The 21,423-nt window shown below is 42.1% G+C and overlaps 1 protein-coding gene across 1 annotated transcript in view; it reads left to right on the top strand.

The window, feature by feature from the left end:
- Positions 1 to 19,996: 19,996 nt before the first annotated feature.
- LOC111969930 (FYVE, RhoGEF and PH domain-containing protein 5-like) overlaps positions 19,997 to 21,423 on the top strand; it is a 51,524-nt gene continuing 50,097 nt past the window's right edge. Inside the window, exon 1 of the mRNA XM_023996327.1 lies at positions 19,997 to 20,255. Within this exon, the coding sequence (XP_023852095.1) occupies positions 20,246 to 20,255 (10 nt within the window). The 5' untranslated portion in view covers positions 19,997 to 20,245. The remainder of the gene's footprint in view (positions 20,256 to 21,423) is intronic.

Raw genomic sequence — 21,423 nt, 5'->3', positions numbered from 1 at the left:
ATCCGGGTAGCCGGAAAGTAGAGCATTGCAGTAGTCTAACCTAGAAGTAACAAATGCATGGATTAATTTTTCTGCATCATTTTTGGACAGAAAATTTCTGATTTTTGCAATGTTACGTAGATGGAAAAAAGCTGTCTTTGAAACAGTCTTGATATGTTCGTCAAAAGAGAGATCAGGGTCAAGAGTAACGCCGAGGTCCTTCACAGTTTTATTTGAGACGACTTTACAACCATCAAGATTAATTGTCAGATTTAACAGAAGATCTCTTTGTTTCTTGGGACTAGAACAAGCATCTCTGTTTTGTCCGAGTTTAAAAGTGAAAGTTTGCAGCCATCCACTTCCTTATGTCTGAAACACAGGCTTCTAGCGAGGGCAAATTTGAGCTTCACCATGTTTCATTGAAATGTACAGCTGTGTGTCATCCGCATAGCAGTGAAAGTTAACATTATGTTTTCGAATAACATCCCCAAGAGGTAAAATATATAGTGAAAACAATAGTGGTCCTAAAACGGAACCTTGAGGAACACCGAAATGTACAGTTGATTTGTCAGAGGACAAACCATTCACAGAGACAAACTGATATCTTTCGACAGGTAAGATCTAAACCAGGCCAGAACTTGTCCGTGTAGACCCATTTGGGTTTCCAGTCTCTCCAAAAGAATGTGGTGATCGATGGTGTCAAAGGCAGCACTAAGGTCTAGTAGCACGAGGACAGATGCAGAGCCTCGGTCTGACGCCATTAAAAGGTAATTTACCACCTTCACAAGTGCAGTCTCAGTGCTATGATGGGTCTAAAACCAGACTGAAGCATTTCGTATACATTTGTCTTCAGGAAGGCAGTGAGTTGCTGTGCAACAGCTTTTTCAAAAAAATTTGAGAGGAATGGAAGATTCGATATAGGCCGATAGTTTTTTATATTTTCCGGGTCAAGGTTTGGCTTTTTCAAGAGAGGCTTTATTACTGCCACTTTTAGTGAGTTTGGTACACATCCGGTGGATAGAGAGCCGTTTATTATGTTCAACATATGAGGGCCAAGCACAGGAAGCAGCTCTTTCAGTAGTTTAGTAGGAATAGGATCCAGTATGCAGCTAGAAGGTTTAGAGGCCATGATTATTTTCATCATTGTGTCAAGAGATATAGTACTAAAACACTTGAGTGTCTCCCTTGATCCTAGGTCCTGGCAGAGTTGTGCAGACTCAGGACAATTGAGCTTTGGAGGAATACGCAGATTTAAAGAGGAGTCCATAATTTGCTTTCTAATGATCATGATCTTTTCCTCAAAGAAGTTCATGAATTTATTACTGCTGAAGTGAAAGCCATCCTCTCTTGGGGAATGCTGCTTTTTTAGTTAGCTTTGCAACAGTATCAAAAAGAAATTTTGGATGTTCTTATTTTCCTCAATTAAGTTGGAAAAGTAGGATGATCGAGCAGCAGTGAGGGCTCTTCGGTACTGCACGGTACTGTCTTTCCAAGCTAGTCGGAAGACTTCCAGTTTGGTGTGGCGCCATTTCCGTTTTCAATTTTCTGGAAGCTTGCTTCAAAGCTCGGGTATTTTCTGTATACCAGGGAGCTAGTTTCTTATGACAAATGTTTTTCGTTTTTAGGGTGCAACTGCATCTAGGGTATTGCGCAAGGTTAAATTGAGTTCCTCAGTTAGGTGGTTAACTGATTTTTGTCCTCTGACGTCCTGGGTAGGCAGAAGGAGTCTGGAAGGCATCAAGGAATTTTGTGTTGTCTGAGAATTTATAGCACGACTTTTGATGCTCCTTGGTTGGGGTCTGAGCAGATTATTTGTTGCGATTGCAAACGTAATAAAATGGTGGTCCGACAGTCCAGGATTATGAGGAAAAACATTAAGATCTACAACATTTATTCCATGGGACAAAACTAAGTCCAGAGTATGACTGTGGCAGTGAGTAGGTCCAGAGACATGTTGGACAAAACCCACTGAGTCGATGATGGCTCCGAAAGACTTTTGGAGTGGGTCTGTGGACTTCTCCATATGATATTAAAATCACCAAAAATAGATATGATCTGCTATGACTACAAGGTCTGATAGGAATTCAGGGAACTCAGAGAGGAACGGTGTATATGCCCAGGAGGCCTATAAACAGTGGCTATAAAATGGATTGAGTAGGCTGCATAGATTTCATGACTAGAAGCTCAAAAGACGAAAACGTAATTTTTTTTTTTATAAATTGAATTTGCTATCGTAAATGTTAGCAACACCTCCGCCTTTGCGGGATGCACGGGGATATGGTCACTAGTGTAACCAGGAGGTGAGGCCTCATTTAACACAGTAAATTCATCAGGCTTAAGCCATGTTTCAGTCAGGCCAATCACATCAAGATTATGATCAGTGATAGTTCATTGACTATAACTGCCTTTGAAGTGAGGGATCTAACATTAAGTAACCCTATTTGAGATGTGAGGTATCACGATCTCTTTCAATAATGGCAGGAATGGAGGAGGTCTTTATCCTAATGAGATTGCTAAGGCGAACACCGCCATGTTTTGTTTTGCCCAACCAGGTCGAGGCACAGACACAGTCTCAATGGGGATGGCTAGACTGACTACACTGACTGTGCTATTGGCAGACTCCACTAAGCTGGCAGGTTGGCTAACAGCCGCTGCCGGCCTGCACCCTATTTCATTGTGGAGCTAGTGGAGTTAGAGCCCTATCTATGTTTGTAGATAAGATGAGAGCACCCCTCCAGCTAGGATGGAGTCCGTCACTCCTCAGCAGGTCAGGCTTGGTCCTGTTTGTGGGTGAGTCCCAGAAAGAGGGCCAATTATCTACAAATTCTATCTTTTGGGAGGGGCAGAAAACAGTTTTCAACCAGCGATTGAGTTGTGAGACTCTGCTGTAGAGCTCGTCACTCCCCCTAACTGGGAGGGGCCAGAGACAATTACTCGATGCCGACACATCTTTCTAGCTGATTTACAGGCTGAAGCTATGTTGCGCTTGGTGACCTCTGACTGTTTCATCCTAACATCGTTGGTGCCGACGTGGATAACAATATCTCTATACTCTCTACACTCGCCAGTTTTAGCTTTAGCCAGCACCATCTTCAGATTAGCCTTAACGTCGGTAGCCCTGCCCCTGGTAAACAGTGTATGATCGCTGGTGATTCGTTTTAAGTCTAATACTGCGGGTAATGGAGTCGCCAATGACTAGGGTTTTCAATTGTCAGAGCTAATGGTGGGAGCCTTCGCGTCTCAGACCCCGTAACGGGAGGAGTAGAGACAAGAGAAGACTCGGCCTCAGACTCCGACTCGCTACTCAATGGGAAAACCGGTTGAAAGTTTCTGTCGGCTGAATGAGCGACACCGGTTGAGCATTCCAACAGCATTTCCCTCCAGAAGCCATGAGAAAATTGTCCGGCTGCGGGGACAGTGCGGGGGATTTATACTAAAGTTACTATCTGTACTTACTGGTGGCACAGACGCTGTTTCACCCTTTCCTACACTGAAATTACCTTGCCTAACGATTGCGTCTGAAGCTGGGCTGCAGCACAGCTATCCTCGCCGTCAGCGATCATTCTCCTGTATATTATGAGTACAGCGAATGCAGTTAGAAGACATCATGTTAAAGTTACTACTTAGCTTCGGCTGTTGAAGGTGCTGACGAACCATGTCCAGATAAAGCGTCCGGAGTGAAAAAGTTGAACGAGGGAAAAAAGTTGTGATGGAAAAACTGGAAAAACTGGAAAAACTAAAAATATAAACGTAAAGTTGTCAGCTAGCAAAGCAAAGCTAGCAAAGTAAAGTTGGCAACAAAACGCACAGCAACACGTCTGCAAATTCAAGAGGAAGTGTGCATTGGTTTGAGGGCAACGCAGGTTGACTGTCCTGTTGTGTAACAATCACATTTTGGAACAGTTTGTGCATTCTGACATCACTCCCATAAAAAACGTATGCTGCGGCAACCGTTATAGATATTTGGAACTCAAGAGGGAAAATGCAACAAAAAAAAACTGCAAAATGGTTTGGGAAAATGTGGTGCAACTAGGTGTCAAAACATTGACAGCCCCCCACTTCATTTTCCATTATATTATTTAACCTATCTTTAAACTAATTTAAAAAGACAAGCTCCTGTAATTTCAGGACCATTAGAAGCTTGTTCCAAGCGGAAGGGGCGGAGAACTGGAAATATTTTTTCCCTAGCTCTGTATAGGCTTTAGGCACAATCAACAAGTCATGTGAGTGCAGTCGATAGTTTTAATTTGTCTGCTGGACAATGTAGTTACACAAGTATAAATAAAAACGTGCCAAGGATTTAATCTCCAAAGAGCTAAGGATTGCCAGCCCACTCTTGTATAGAGGGTACAGTAATGAGTGAGAGCTTTAGAATTAGTGACAAACTTCAGTGCCCTATGGTACACAGTGTCCAGCATACGTAATGACGTCACAGGGGCATACTTGTACAAGGCATAACATATATAACATTGTCAGGTAGGTCTACCACTGCAATGTTGGACAAAGGATAACTATTTTGGAACAAGCTTATATGATGGACCTTAACAGACAGATGCTCCATTCCTCCAACATTTTCCAATGGGTGAACGTGTGTTTGCAGTGGAGAGGCTTTGGACTGGTGCTTCATGTTTGTCTGTTCCCACCCTCAGGTTCATCCCCTGGAGAGTCTTTCAGGCCCACATTTGTATACTCTCCTCTTTTCTCTCAGTACACTGGGCTTGGGCAGGGTGGAGCCCTAGGAAGTGGGGTATATCCTTCCTCTCCGCTGAGGACATTACTGAGGAGGGGGTGGCCGGGCGGAGGGAGTGCTGCAGGCCCTGTGCTGGCGATAGGGATACAGATACAGATACAGTGTGGGGCCCTCAGCCTGTCTCTCGTCTCTGACAATATGCCTTTATTAAACACTTCATAAACCACAGACTTGGCCAATTCACTTTTAAAGCAAAACTTGTGAATTGTGGGTTTTGTATCTTCAAATGTATGTTTCTGCAATCTAATAGCCAATTTCTCCCCACCAGCAGATTGGCACAGAGGTACTGTAGCTGTAGATCTCGCATTCTGAGATAATTAGTAATTTTATATGCACATATAATGGAACGGAATCCCCAATATGCACAGTAATAAAAAGGGATTTAATGTCCTGCCATTATCACTCAATTTAACAGCAGCACCCCATAATTATATAATTGTTACGACTCTTGCCAGTAGTTGAGAGTACAATATGAGCTGTATCGTTCATAATGAGCATTCATTTGAGCATTTAACGAATCATAAGATTGTTCACCTGTGTCTACTCTGTGGTTCTTGTTTTCTAAAATGGGATATCCAGATGTACAAGCAGTATGTAACGACATCAATAGGCCTAATGTATACACCTGTTTCTTTCTAGTCGCACAATGACATTTACATTTTAATCATTTAGCAGACTGTCACGTTCGTTGAAATAATTGGCCCAAGGCGCAGCATGCGTAGAGTTCCACATCTTTTAAATAATAGAAACTCACCAAACAAAAACAATAAAGCACAAACGAAACGTGAAGCTACTGGTGTGCACACAGGCAACTATCTGTAGACAAGATCCCACGAAACACAAAAGGGAAATGGCTGCCTAAATATGATCCCCAATCAGAGACAACGATAAACAGCTGTCTCTGATTGGAAACCATACCAGGCCAACATAAACCATTAAACACCTAGATGACCCACCCTTGTCACTATCACGCACCAACCAACAGAGAATAAACAGCTCTCTATGGTCAGGGCGTGACACAGACACTTTCGTCCAGAGCGACTTACAGTTGATTCATTCATAAGATAGCTAGGTGAGACAACCACATATCACCGTCATCATAAGTACATGTTTTTGCAATAAAGTAGTTATCAGCAAAGTCAGTGCATTTTTTAAAAATTGTATGGTAAACACAACGGCAGTGGGGACAGAGTTCCATGACAGTGACTTAGAATGACTCTCCTCATCCTTCAGGCACCGAGAGAGAAGACACATTATCAAATGTCACTCACGTGCTGACACTTATTTAGAATGATCCTGTTGTACGTGACCAAATGGGGAGTCACAGGAACACCCTACCCCCAAGAACGCAAGAAGACATTTATTGTTAAGTTTGCTCAGTATTTTCCATAACCTATGATATTGTGTTGTGTTCATTAGTTCACAACTGAGATGGGCTCTTGATTAAAAACCAGTTCTGTAACAATGTGTTCATCATAGCACACACACACACACACACACACACACACACACACACACACACACACACACACACACACACACACACACACACACACACACACACACACACACACACACACACACACACACACACACACACACACACACACACACACACACACACACACACACACACACACACACACACACACACACACTAGTATCCTCTCTCCACCCCAGCCAATTCAGCCTGGTCCTGATCATGTGTAGCCAGTACGGGGAGGCGGGAGGGGCAGTCTGTCTTCTGCATGTGGTAATGATGCTGCTGTGTGTCACTGTCTCCCAGCGTCGCCCTGAGTGATTGCCAGTACTGACACACGCCTGCTTGTACCATTAACAGACCCAAATGGCCAGGAAATGAAACGCTCTGCTGAGGTAACAACAAGAGTAAATCCTGGGCCTGTGCCTACTGAGGAGGTGGGCCGTGCTGGGCCTGATATTACCATATTAGCTTGACTAGAGCAAGGGAGGTCCCATCTGTACAGCCACTCATTTTAAATCCTCTAAAGGCGGTACACTACTGATTTACTGCTACTTCAACATAACCCTTGTGGTAGTATACCTGTAGAGCTCTATAGCATTCCAATAATGTTGCAAAATATCCAACTAGGTACTAGATGCTAGATGCTCCTCTGTGTGTTGTATCGCAACCAATCAATCCAAGTAAGAGCATGAACCCTTTGGGATTCATCAAAAGACGGGCTATATTTACTCAATATTCTCATCTCCACATTTCCTCTCTCTGTGCTGCCAAGGGGGCAGACATCTACCAAAACCGTTAAGATATTGTTTGATATCAACAACATCTTTTCCACAGAATTATGATTCCCTTGGTGATACTTCAGCTGAACAGTTTTGTCATATGTCATGAACAAATGACAAATAGCAACAATTGATGTACATAAAAAGAACATGATCTTTTTTGAAATCTTCATCTCGTCAAAGGCCATTCTGTACTATAAGTATTGGTCCCCAAGGCACAGTGGAGATGTGGTAGTTCATACAATAGACTCTCCTGTGACCCACTCTAGATTTGGTGGATTTAACTCAGTGTTAAACCCAGCCTGTAGGTCCAGCCCCCTAGTAGATTAGAACCAGACAGGCGAAATCTACTCCTGCCCGCCTGTTTCAATACCTGCATCAGTCCATCACAACACCACAAATACAGCTCTTCCTCAGCTACAGTACAAATACAGCTCCACAGTGCTCCCCAGGAAGGTACAATGCAATACACTTCCAGTGAGCTGTACAACACTAATACAGAACCTGTGTGAGATGTGGTAGCTACTGTGCAGCTCTTCCACTGTTTTTTAAATGTTATTTCAGAGAAGGCATGGTAGGTGTGTAAAGAGGTAGATGGGCCTATACTGTAGATAGGGGGAAGAATAGGATGAAAGAGTAGCAAGAGTTGGGAGGAGAGAGCGATAGAGAGAGCGTTGCTAATCAGGGCAGAACGTAAATCAAATTTTTTGTCTGCGCTCTGCCACAGAGGGATACATTAAGTCTCTGAGGACACTGTATCACTGAACGCATACATTTGAACATACGCTCCGCTGATCATACACACGTTAGATCACTTAGCCTATATGTGCTGAGACTGGATGTTCACATTAAAACCTGATGACTCAAAGAAGAGGTTGGGATTTATTGCTCTGGTGTGGCTGGCAGCCTGGCGCTGTGTTCAGCATTAAAGGACACGATCACATTTAATGGCCTTCAATAGGATGCCAAACAGCCCTTCGTTATAATATAGCTTCTCTCATTCATCCTGCTTATCTCAACACGCTGCCTTTATTACCATCGTGTCTGACCGTAAAACTTCATTACTTTATATGAATAACACAGTACATACTAGGTCTTTGTAATAAACAAGTATTACTTCAGGAAGTGATATCATCAGGAAAAAACAAGTATTATTTCAGGAAGTGATATCATCAGGAAAAAACAAGTATTATTTCAGGAAGTGATATCATCAAGGAAAAACAAGTAATTATTTCAGGAAGTGATATCATCAGGAAAAAACAAGTATTATTTCAGGAAGTGATATCATCAGGAAAAAACAAGTATTATTTCAGGAAGTGATATCATCAGGGAAAGAAAGAGATCAAAGGGATAAGGTATAATGTAATAAGAGAGTGTTTTAAGTAGAAAACAGATATTAGCCGTACTGAGGCAGTGAAACATTTTGATCACAGTATTACTCTATTTACTAAGTGGTGTCCAGGGAGATGCTGGTGTCACCTTGATTGGCGATACAATTCAATTAACCTGCCTAGAGAATGATATGTAAAATATGTACTGCAGGTCGATGTTTAGCTAAATGTTCTGTTAATTACATTGGTTTACAAGATAAGCACTGAGGGAGAATAAGTAGGGTGTCTATAAGTGTACACATACACTATGAATCAGAGGATGGACCTTTTATACCAACACAGTCAACACATCTGTTCCTTCCAGTGAGTATAAGTGTTATGATTTCTATTCATTTTTATTGAATAGTTGTTTGGCGTGTTGAGAAAGTTGCGCCAATTGAACATGCTAGGGAACGTGTATTAGCTGTCATTATGAAATCAAATCGGATTTTATTGGTTGTGTACACATATTTTGCAGATGTTATCACAAGTGCAGTGAAATGCTTATGCTTCCCGCTCCAACCAGTAATCAGGTTGAGCTGGAGATGTTTCTGTGGGTGCCTTTGTGGTGGATGATCTCTCCCATTATTCCTTGCAGTAAGTGATGCACATATCAGACGAGACGAGGCGACTGAGGCGGCTCTGTCCTCTAAGAGAGAAAAAGCAGGTTTGATTCACGTCACCCCGCTCCTCCGCTCTCTCCACTGGCTTCCAGTTGAAGCTCGCATCCGCTACAAGACCATGGTGCTTGCCTACGGAGCTGTGAGGGGAACGCACCTCCGTACCTTCAGGCTCTGATCAGGCCCTACACCCAAACAAGGGCACTGCGTTCATCCACCTCTGGCCTGTCGCCTCCCTACCTCTGAGGAAGTACAGCTCCCGCTCAGCCCAGTCAAAAACTGTTCGCGCTCTGGCACCCAATGGTGGAACAAACTCCCCCACGACGCCAGGTCAGCGGAGTCAATCACCACCTTCCGGAAACACCTGAAACACCACCTCTTTAAGGAATACCTAGGATAGGATAAAGTAATCCTTCTAACCCCCCCCCCCCCCCCTTAAAAGAGTTAGATGCACATTGTAAAGTGGTGTTCCACTGGATATCATAAGGTGAATGCACCAACGTGTAAGTCGCTCTGGACAAGAGCGTCTGCTAAAGACTTAAATGTAAAATGTAAATGATTGGTTAGAAGGTCTATAGGCCCACAGGTCAGGATCCGTCTGGATGGAGGTTCTTTCATCAGACGTCTCAGAAATGTGGTCTTCATCATGTCTCATCAGACTGTCGCTATGTTTTGTAATAGGATTGATGAATAATGTAGTCTTGATTGGAATTCCTATCAAAGCTCTGCAATACATTTAGTGGTTTAGATGGTACAATGATTCTCTACACTCTATACATTGCTTGCTTTGTCACTAAAATAAAATTAGGCAAACCATTAGAATGTTAGCAACCAGGCATATTGCACATTTAAAGGCTATTCTAGTCCCTGCTACTTGTACTGTGGAGTGTACTGTGCTGTTGCCCGTGGAAGCCTTAATTAGTCCCTACTGTAGTATCTGAGTCAGACATCTCCTGTTCCTCCTCACCATCCACCACCGCTTCATTTCCCTGTCTGTCACATCTCACTGTCTGCTGACACTTTAATAAAAACGACTCCGCACGTTTCTTCTCATTTCTCCTCGGCTATAGAAGCAACGTGGAAGTGTGTTCCCTCACCTCTGTACTCCTAACCTCCTCACCTTACCTTAGTAAGGTAATGAAAAGTGCAGTTGAGCATAAGCACAGCCCCCCCCCCCCCCATTGGCAGGAGGGGAGAAATGCTGAAACTGATATAATAAAAAGAGCAAGTGTTTATTCTGCAGAATAAGCTCATATCATATTATGGCCAACCTGAAGATAATAGGATTTCAATAGTGAGTTTGCCCTGAGGATGATGTTTTCCATTTTATGACCCATTCATGTCTGTGTTAGCACAAACTCATGATAGGACTCATCAAATCTGCTGTAGTAGAAAGGACAGCATTCCCTCCTGTGAGAACCTGTATCAGCTGCAGTAGCACAATCGCTGAAGCTTGTCCATGCCTGCTCTTTGTTTTATTATCACTCATAGCATAGAGATCTCTACATCCTCACACTGCACCTTCAACATAAGCGGTCAGTGGTTGTAGTAAGTGCCACATAAATCACAAGCAGACATTCTGGTGAAGAGGTTGAGAAATGATAGTGTTCAATCCAATGCAGCAAGCTACTGAAACATTACAAATGTGTACCTGCTCTTTATACAATTTCCCAAGAACCCTAAGAAACAGAGTAAATGTTTGAAAATGGCGTACACGCGACTCCACCCTCACATGGAGTGTGTGCTAGTGCGCAGCTTGTGTGAGTGTGTGTCTGTTCAGTCTGCCTTGTGAATCTGTCTGCTCCGCTTCAGTGGAATCTGAGAATCTGTGTTTGTCTTGCCACAACGTTGAGATCTTATGCTAACAATGTCAAGGTCAATCCACCATGGCTTTATCAAGACCGTGAATGCCACTCCAAAAGAGAGAGGCGGCTGCCATAACAACTGCGCTACTTAATACCACAGCTCATGAATCGGGATGCAATTTGAGAAATCTCGTCTATCTAATCAATTGTATTTGATTATGATTGAGTGAATTGTTCTCGAGTTATCACCACATCTATTACTCATTAACAGTCAGATACATTTCAACAGTGCTCAGTGGTCGGAGGGAAATTGAGTTTTACTGGAGGAGGGACAAATGGGGTCTGAAGGAAATAGGGTGTAAAGGCCGTTTAAGGCTGTGTATGAGTTTAAGAGGTAAACGGATAAAGGCAGCTGTCTGCTGCTCCAGCTCCGACCCCAGCTGGGTCTCACCTTTATGTGCCACAACCTCATTTCAGGGAAATGAAACGCTACTCAAAACACACACACACACAGACAGACTATACACGCTTTGCACTTTCCACAACACTTTATCAAGAGCTATTCCTTTTTATAACCCACTTAGGGTAAAGTGTCCCGGTTAGTTGAGGTTTAATCTCTCATTTACTGCAATGGTGCCTCAACAGTGGATCCATATAATGACGACGAATGACACAACATATCCCTAATCCTTGTCAAGAGGCGAACCCCTGTCTGGGCAATAACGACTGGAATCACAAAAAGACAGGTGAGGGAGGGGAGTTTAACCCTGGAGAAAAGGAGAGATGGTGGTTTCATTTTAAAACTGATAATAAAGGGACAAACAATATCAGTCGTCAACTGTTTACACAAGACAGTGATTAGTGACGTTCAGAGGGGGGATCGTTGTATCAAAAACAGACCTCTTTGACCCCTGTGTTGCCATGGCAACAGCAAATCCATCACAATTCAGGTGCCCAGAGTGATAGACATCAGTTGATATGGAGGTTGGCAGGACAAAAATGTAAAGATACAGAAAAATAAAGTCACCAAACATATCCCATTGAAAAGTCCCCCTTTCATCGAATGTCCTTTTACTGATGCCCCATACAGCTACGTTTATTTATTTGCACTTAATAACATTGCTATTGTACTGCCATAAATGAAAATTGACTTTGCCATTTATGCTGATCTGGTGAGAAAGGCAATAGCCAGTGCACGGAGCATCCTCCCTCCATCTCCTGGGGATTCTTGTGCACGTGAGCTCCTGCTAAGACCACCGCAGCAAAATCCTGACCACAAACAATCCTCACTAAAGGTATGTGTGGGTTTGTGCGTGTGGAGGACACAACAGACACACAGAGATCTGACTATGGATGATACACTATGTGCCATTTAGTGCTAGCAGTACCTCAGAGGACCTCAACAGAGAATCCCACTGGCTTGTTACCTACAGGAGGGTCACCTTGCCCACCCATTGGATCCTAGGAACGTGGGGTGTGGTATGTCCTGCTTATATCAGGAGATCGTGACAGGAGTTATCTTGAGTAAACCAGAACATCCCTGGACATAACGGCGGACATTGGGTGGCAGGTAGCCTAGCGGTTAAGACGTTGGGCCAGTAACTGAAAAGTCGCTGGTTCAAATCCCAGAGCCGACTAGGTGGAAAATATGTTGATGTGCCCTTGAGCAAGGCACTTAACCCTAATTGATCCTGCAAGTCGCTCTGGATAAGAGCGTCTGCCAAATTGCTAAAATGTATGAATGTAAATAAGGGATAAAGACATGAGGACAAAACTTTAAGGGCACTTCCTGTACTGTACAGTAGATGACACGACGGTGGAAGGCCTGATCACCGATGACGATGATACCGCCTATAGAGAGGAGGTCAGTGACATGGCAGTGTGGTACCAGGACAACAACCTCTCCCTCAACGTCAGCAAAACAAAGGAGCTGATCGTGGATTGCAGGAAACAGAGGGCCGAGCACGCCCCCATTCACATCAATGGGGCTGTAGTGGAGCGGGTTGAGAGCTTCAAGTTCCTCGGTGTCCACATCCCTAAGGAATCAATAAGGAAATAACATGGTCCACACACACCAACACAGTTTTGAAGAGGTCACAACAACGCCTCTTCTTCCTCACACCATACCCAAACTGGCTGTGTGCGTACACCATCGTGCGCAAATTGATTTTGTCCCCCCACACCAAACACGATCAAGACACGCAGGTTAAAATATCAAAACAAACTCTGAACCAATTATATTCATTTGGGGACAGGTCGAAAAGCATTAAACATTTATGGCAATTTAGCTAGCTAGCTTGCAGTTGCTAACTAATTTGTCCTATTTAGCTAGCTTGCTGTTGCTAGGTAATTTGTCCTGGGATATAAACATTGGGTTGTTATTTTACCTGAAATGTACAAAGTCCTCTACTCCGACAATTAATCCACACATAAAACGGTCAACCGAATTGTTTCTAGTCATCTCTCCTCCTTCCAGACTTTTTCTTCTTTGGACTTATATGGCGATTGGCAACTAACTTTCATAAAAGTTGTATTACCACCACCGACCTCTGTTCGTCTTTCGGTCACCCACGTGGGTATAACCAATGAGGAGATGGCACGTGGGTATCTGCTTCTATAAACCAATGAGGAGATGGGAGAGGCAGGACTTGCAGCGCAATCTGCGTCACAAATAGAACTGACTTCTATTTTAGCCCTTGGCAATGCAGACACTCGTTGGTGCGCGCGAGCAGTGTGGGTGCAATAATTGAATAACATGTATGTCAATAATTGAATAACAACATGTACGCGACGCTAGCGGTGTAGTCAGCATGTCAGGATGCTGAAAAGACTTGGCATGGGCCCTCAGATCCTCAAAAAGTTCTACAGCTGCACCACTGAGAGCATCTTGACTGGCTGCATCACTGCTTTGTATGGCAGATGCTTGGCATCCGACCGCAAGGCGCTACAGAGGGCAATGAGTACGGCCCAGTACATCACTGGGGCTGAGCTCCCTGCCAACCAGGACCTCTTTACCAGGCAGGGTCAGAGGAAGGCCCTTAAAATTGTACAGATGCACCAAGTCTGGAACCAACAGGACCCTGAACAGCTTCTATCCCTAAGCCATAAGACTACTAAATAGTTAACCAAATAGCTACCTGGACTATCTGCATTGACAATTTTTGCACTAACTCTTTTGACTGCTCACATACGCTGCTGCTACTGTTTATTTTGTATCCTGTTGCCTAGTCACTTTAACCTTACCTAGTGTATATGTACATAACTACCTCAATTACCTCGTACCCCTGCACATCGACTCAGTACTTGTACCCCGTGTATATAGCCAAGTTATCTTTACTCATTGTGTATTTATTCCTAGTGTTATTATTTTTATTATTATTTTTCTCTGCATTGTTGGGAAGGGCCTGTAAGTAAGCATTTCACTTACAGTCGACATCTGTTGTTTATGAAACATGTGACAATTACACTTTCATTGTATTTTGATGTGTACCACTGACTACTGGTATAGAACAAGACTGATTCATGAAGCCCCATTTAGACTCCTAGTGAACAACACGCAGAGCAGTTTAACAGTCCAGTGGTCTTACTGGTCCCATATCTCCTCCTCTGAAGGGCAGGAGAACTCACATACACATACAGTACATTCAGTTTACACCCGATAGGTGAAGTTTTGACAGTATACTATTGTCAAAACTCATTTCAAATACTCTGTGTGGCATTAATTAAAAATGAGTTTAGAATGCAACTGTTAAAATGGTGCACTATGTGTAGGATAGGTGGAGTGTCAGCTGTGAATACTAAATATGCATCGCTTGTAGACTGGCGCTCCCATATTACTAAATAACTATAATGTTATTTTGACCTAGATTTCTAATTTCCTGTCCGTCAGTAATTAGAAAATACGTAATTAATCAAAGGCGGAGGAAAAAAGGTGGAGCTACTGATATTGTCCCAACAGACAGCCCTGAGCAAGAAGGAAGTGCTCTGAGCTGCCAAGAAGCAGTGTTTTTGGGAGGGTGGTGGGGATAAGACACTACCCTGTCATCTTTGTGTAGAAGTCACACAGGTCTGGCGGAAGAACCAAAAGCAACAACCTTCTGTGTTTTCCCTACTTCTGTAGTGGGCTATCGCTGAGCAAACCAGCATCCAGATGTCACATTACTCACTCATATATACACACAGGCAGAATGAGGAAAGATGCATTGTCAATGCAATGTGAAAACCCCCCACATATGTTTTCTTTCTTATGGTTGTGCCTGTGTAAATGCACTCCATTTTTTGCCACTGTAAAGGTTAGACGACATAGCCTCGGCTTACAAAATGACCACTGAGTTATAGTTTGTGTTGAAGTTATTGTTCATTTTGCATAAACGTCTAAATGGACATTCCACTTCTTGAGCAAAAATATCTACTGTTGCTGTCATTTTTTTTGTTAAATCCTTGTGCAGTGTAATTACATCACTTATTCCCATATAGTTACACTGGAATAATGCCTATGCAATGCAAAGCATTGCCAAATATATTTTTGGGGCTACAGTAGTATCTGCATCTTCCCAGTCTCCTTTGGCTGAAATATCACAGTCCACAGGAGGAGTAAATCCAGGCAAAGGAATTGTTTCATTATCCTAATACTTCCTTCAGACAAAGACCTGCCCCTTAGTACCACAGGCTATACTGAGCCTGATAACACAACTAGGGATTTCACATGATATCATGGGCAGAACCACGAGACATACCGTAACTGTTCAGTCCTATTACCATGAAAAACAGAAACATGTTGCAGAGAATGAGGAAATATAAAGCCATATACAGTATGTGCACAAACACTCTCAATAGGATAGATCTTTACAGTGCTCATAAATCTATAGGGCTAAAGGCCATCGGCTAATGTTTTGATTGTGCCATAGTGCTTTATTTTAAAGCCCATACACAACTCTTTTTACTATGCTTCTTCAGGGGTTGTATTTTGAGCCTATAAATTGTTGTTTTTACAGTCAAGCTTGGAGGACTGTCTCTCTATGAATAGAGAAAGTCTAATAACAAAGTGGCCTGTTATCAGAAGCTGACCTCTTATTCTCCAGGCTCTCGGCTAATTCAAAGGGATTCGACAGCCATTGTACAGTTGCACTGCCCTTTAGACAGACAGGAATTATACCTTGTTATTAACTGGGGAAACACAGCTAGAGGCATTTAATTATTATGTAGGTTTTACCTTTTTCATTGTACACAAAGATCATTAGAGAGATTCCAGAGAAGTGCCATATAATGAGACATAATGCACAAAACTCTCAAGCATGGAAACTCGCACATCTGAGTAAAAACTCTACAATTATTATACCCAGTACTAACACAAATGTTACAGTGCAGTAAATAAAAGAACCAGACATAAGGCTGTTGCAATATGTATTATGGAATCTGGGTTGGTTTCGGTGGCTGTGGTGATACAGGTCTGCTGTATTGATTGGTTGGAGGTTCTTGGGCCTGTGGGGAATAAAGCCTGTATTTGCTGTTTTTTGATAAAGCGCTGACGTCCCAGGTCTACCTGTTTACTGCAATACTGTGCTCCAGGCTGTGTCACTGGGGGAGGTGTGAGTAGTGGTCCTTAGTTTATGCTGTTGTGAGAGCATACTGTAGTACACGCACATTTCTGACACCAGGGTTTTTTATTTTACTTTTGGTATAGAGAAAAATACCTATGCTTCTTTGGCCAGATGTACTATTTCTGTGGATTTGGGTCACGATATTCATCCGACGCAGGTCAATTTACACACAATCAACTGAATTCATTGAAGTGGTTTGTCTTAATTTGATCGTGTTTTCATTTAATTTCCATGCTTCAATACTCAAGTGACTTAATTTGGGTGTAAACCTCAGGTCAAACAAGCAAGTCTCTAAAGGATTTATTGGTCGTCTAGGTTTGTGATCAATAAAATGTGCCAATACTCTTTCAGTGTTTCAGACGTGTGTCACACTTTACCATCCACTAATTACAAAGGTGTTGAGGTCATTTTAAGGAGATAAGAATTTCTCCTTGACTGCCTTCTGAAATCACACTCATCAGTACACTACAACCCTTTCCAACTAAAGTATAATCAAGGCTAATAATTCCATTGAATTGAACTTTACAGGTAATACATCAAGGACACACAGTAAGGACACATTGTGCAATGTTTGGAAGTGAGAATTCATACCAACTAAAACAGTGGTTTCCAGTAATTGGCTGCACTACAGAAATAATGTCTGACAATTTAAACTGGGGACAAAAACATTGAGCACATCCAGGTCCAGTGTGTAGCAGAGCAGGTGTTACGAAACATCTCCATATGTCTAGAGGGCTGAGAACAAGTTGATGACCTACCTCTTTCCCTGATCTCTTTCCTGTTTGGGGCAGCAGAGAGAATGGAGGGGGGGGGGGGTTATTCTCTCGTTCTTTGACATGTTTGTCCTGATGTCCTCCCTCTCTCTCTCTCTCTCTCTCTCTCTCTCTCTCTCTCTCTCTCTCTCTCTCTCTCTCTCTCTCTCTCTTCTCTCTCTCTTCTCTCTCTCTCTCTCTCTCTCTCTCTCTCTCTCTCTCAATTCAATTCAATTTCAATTGAATTGACTTTAGTTGACATGGCAAGTTATTATTACTTACATTGTCAAAGTATACATATCGAAAAATTTAAATAAAATATATATGTATATATATACACAAAATATATATATATTTATATATAAATAAATGGTGGTACTAACAGCAATAATAATAGTAGTAGTGGACATGGGATTACCATTAATAACAGCTACAACAACAATATTAATCAGAACAACAATACATTAAAGCAACAGTAGTAGACCAGTGTCAACATGACTGAGAAGACACATGACCTGGTACGAAAGACAAAACAAAACTAAGCTAAATGGGAAATATTATCAACATTACTGCACATTTTGGCTTTTCACCCAATAAATATTTGAATTTTTCTTCATCTTTTATAGTTTCAAATTCTTTGTATTGAATTATAATTTTGGGAAAGAAATATGCTCTTAGGTCTGAGTATTTGTCACAGTGTAGTAGGAAATGCACTTCTGTCTCTACCTCTCCCCTGGAGCAGAGTGAGCACAGCCTGTCCTCRCTGGGCAGCCAGGTTTGTCTGTGACGACCGGTCTCTATAGCRAGACTGTGCTCACTGAGTCTGTACCTAGTCAATGTTTTCCTCAGTTTTCTATCAGTCACAGTGGTCAGATAGTCTGCCACCATGTACTGTCTGTTTAGAGCCAAATAGCATTGAAGTTTACTTTGATTTTTTGTGGTGTCTTTCCAATAGGTTATATATTTTTCTCTCTCTCTCTCTCTCTCGCTCTCTCTCTCTCTGCCTGTGTTCCAGGTGGTGGGATAGAGCACTGCACACACATAGACCCTCGTAGTCCAGGAAATGTGCGTCCTGAGTTCAAAACATGTTGTTTTATGGTCTGTGCTACGTCTGTAGGGATATGTACCCCTGAACCCATTCTCTTTTCTGTCCACATCTATCATGACACATTACACAAGACCCGTCCTCCAGTTGCAAATAATATTTGTGAAATAATAGTGAAACCAAAAAAGGTCAGATTTAGCTACACTGAATACAGCACAATCCAAAAGAGAAACACAACTGGCAGTGCCAGGCCAGAGCTATCTTTAGAGTTACTTTTCCATCTGGATAACAAAAGGGCAGGCACTGCAACTGTGCTACTGACATATAACATTGACCTGGCTGGCTTGAATAGTAGGCTAATATGCTGTGAATATTCCATGACAACAACAAGCAAAACTCCACTCTGTGTAATGATTCACGTTATCATTTGAGGCTTTGCACAAGTTAATCAGCCTGTTTAACATAATACAAACTCCACATACAGTAGAAGGTGCAAAACATATTTCAGATACAGTCTCAAGGACCTGGATCACCTACTGCGACCTAATAGATCTGCAACACACAGTGCTTTCTGCACCAAGCCATCTGGACTGGGGAGCATGCTACGTGTAACACATAGCATACCTCTGCAGTCCACAGGCCATGTGCCCTCCAGCGATTCAAGGTGATTATTCTATTGTACTTTTCTCCATCCACTTCTGTTTTATCCCCGGGAGGATCAGCTGCAGCGTCTGACCTTCAAGTGTGAAGAAGAAAAGAATAGAGAGGTAAGATTGTCCCCTCCCAACGTGTGGCCGTTTAACCAGCGATGCGAGCTGCCAAAAGAGAGGCCCCAGGTGGTTGACTATCCCAGTCTCCCCCAGTGTTTCAGGACGTCTCTGTGTCCTTGAACAGCCCCAGTTTGAGTCTCAGTTGGAGATTACTGTAAGTTTGGCTTTCCTTGAGCCACAGCACCACTCAATCATCCCACATTAGCCTACCTAAGGGGTTAATGTTGCCATCCTTGTCCATCTGTTGCTAAGGAAGTGTTGCCTGTTGTACAGGAAACAGGGAGAGAGGTTTCCTGTTATGAAGAGAGGTTTTTAAAGGGTTGCTTTCCTCCAATCATGCAACAGATGCTGAGCCAGGAAGTCGGGCCAATAGCAAACGCTTTTGGTGTCCCAGAGAAACTGTTTTTAGAAACTGTTTTTAGAAACTGTTTTGGGGAACTTTAGAGTTCATAGAAATGGAAATGTTTTAGGGACAAATATGTTCTGGAATATTAGGTATTACAACACAAGTTTATCATGACTCAAACTGATTATGCTGACAGAGTACTCAGTCCTATCTCAGATTCAAATTGTGTTCATTCTATATCAATAAAGATATCAATAATGAAAAGGAAAGCTACTGTTCTTATTTAAATGCACATTTGTTTTAGTCATATGTGAATAATTTGAGACACTGAAACCAGAGGTTTATAAACTACCCTCTTAATATGAACAATGTCTCATTATGCTTATAGCCTGGGATACTTACACATTCAATGCATCCAACTCTGTACTGAAGTGTCAAATACATCAAAGTTCTAACAAATCCAAATAAATCAATTTCAGGTAGGCAAATAGGTCACAAATAATTAGCAATTTAAATAAAACGATTTGCTCATTTGAAATACATTCATTTATGGTGTACATATATAGCTATTGTAATTCAAAATGCAACACTTTTATAGAGTTGAATGTGGATGAAGTGGGTTTGGTCAGTGTTCCTTGTCTGCGAGATAAACCTTCCTTCTCAGGATGCGCGACAGAGCGCCTCCGGTATACTTCGCGAGCGCACCAGTCGGGCATCAGCTCAACAAAAGGGATGCCGGCTCTGTAGACAAACAGGTACTACCTTGACAGAGTAGTAGCCAGTACTTGGAAAAACAACCAGAGAAAATTGTGAAATGTTGAATTTAGACCACTTGAATACTTTCAGCATGAATTTGGGATAAGTTCACAGAACCTGTGGACATATTGTGGCGGTTGATTAATGCGTGTGGATAACTCTCGGTTGCTACAGCGGATGATGTCCCAAAATGAACACAGGTATGTAGGCAAAAATTCAAGTGGCGATGCATATTCAAGAAAATAAATTGGGAGCCTGATATAGCCTACTCGTCTACTTACTGTGTTTACATAAAGGATACTCCAAGTGTGTGTGTGTGAGAGCGAGAGAGAGAGAGAGAGAGAGAGAGAGAGAGAGAGAGCAAAAGAGATATAGCATTTCTCAATTTTGTGTTAAACAAATGTAATTTTTTTCCTACACCACTTGAAATAGCATTGGAGAACAAATTGTATAACTAAAATCACTACAGGATCAGAGACCAAACAGGTGTAGGTTATTGTTTCGATTAGTTTTTCTTTTTTTAAAGGACTTTTTCCTTTTCTTTGATAGATCAACTAATCGGGGGTCAAATCTCACTTTGGGTGAGATAACAGCTATTGCAGAATTAAAGTCAATTAACCATAATAGGTTTACCAGTTTGTGTAGTTCTGTCCTTGAGCTGTTCGGGCGATTCATGTGGCATGTTATTAAGCACAATCCATACAGAAAAAAGGTATATTTTGAATTCCAGCTATAATTGTGAAAATATCGGGCGATATATCGGTGAATTTTTCCACTCTAAAATCAGAATCCGTATTGGATCCAAAAATCCTATATCGGTTATACTGTATGAGGTACAGTATGATGGGATTATTTATGCCACTTTAGAGGTGAAGCCAAAGGTAGCTCTACTGCATTTCTACTGCACTGTGATGATTGGCCTATTCACAGAGTATTTTCTAGAATTCTTGTTATTATATGATGGGGGATATTTCATGATTATCCTGTGAGCTTGGCACAGTCATGGTCCTCTTTTTCTATCTTTCCTTTGTTTTTCAAGCGTTTGTTTTAATTGAATTCTTGTTGCATAATTCATATCCTGTTGTTTGCAGAAGGACTTTGTGGGACTGGACGTTTGTTTTTTCTCTGTTTTATTGTTATTTTACCCACTGAAAGGACCTTTTCAGAAAAAGTGTGTGAGTGTGTGTATGTGTGTGTGTCAGGGGAAGAATGACAAAAAGGAAGTCCATTTGTGTTGTTAGAATTTGTACTCCTAGAAGGGTTCATGGAGGAGTGAGGGCACGCTGTTAATGTCCTTCCTTCGTGGACTTCCTGCGTCGAGTTCTTCAATGGGAGTCTGCTGTAATAGTTCATTAGCAGTGTTGGAAA

Source organism: Salvelinus sp. IW2-2015, linkage group LG11 (assembly GCF_002910315.2).
Source record: "Salvelinus sp. IW2-2015 linkage group LG11, ASM291031v2, whole genome shotgun sequence".
Classification (NCBI taxonomy): domain Eukaryota; kingdom Metazoa; phylum Chordata; class Actinopteri; order Salmoniformes; family Salmonidae; genus Salvelinus; species Salvelinus sp. IW2-2015.
This window is presented reverse-complemented; position numbering and strand designations above follow the sequence as displayed.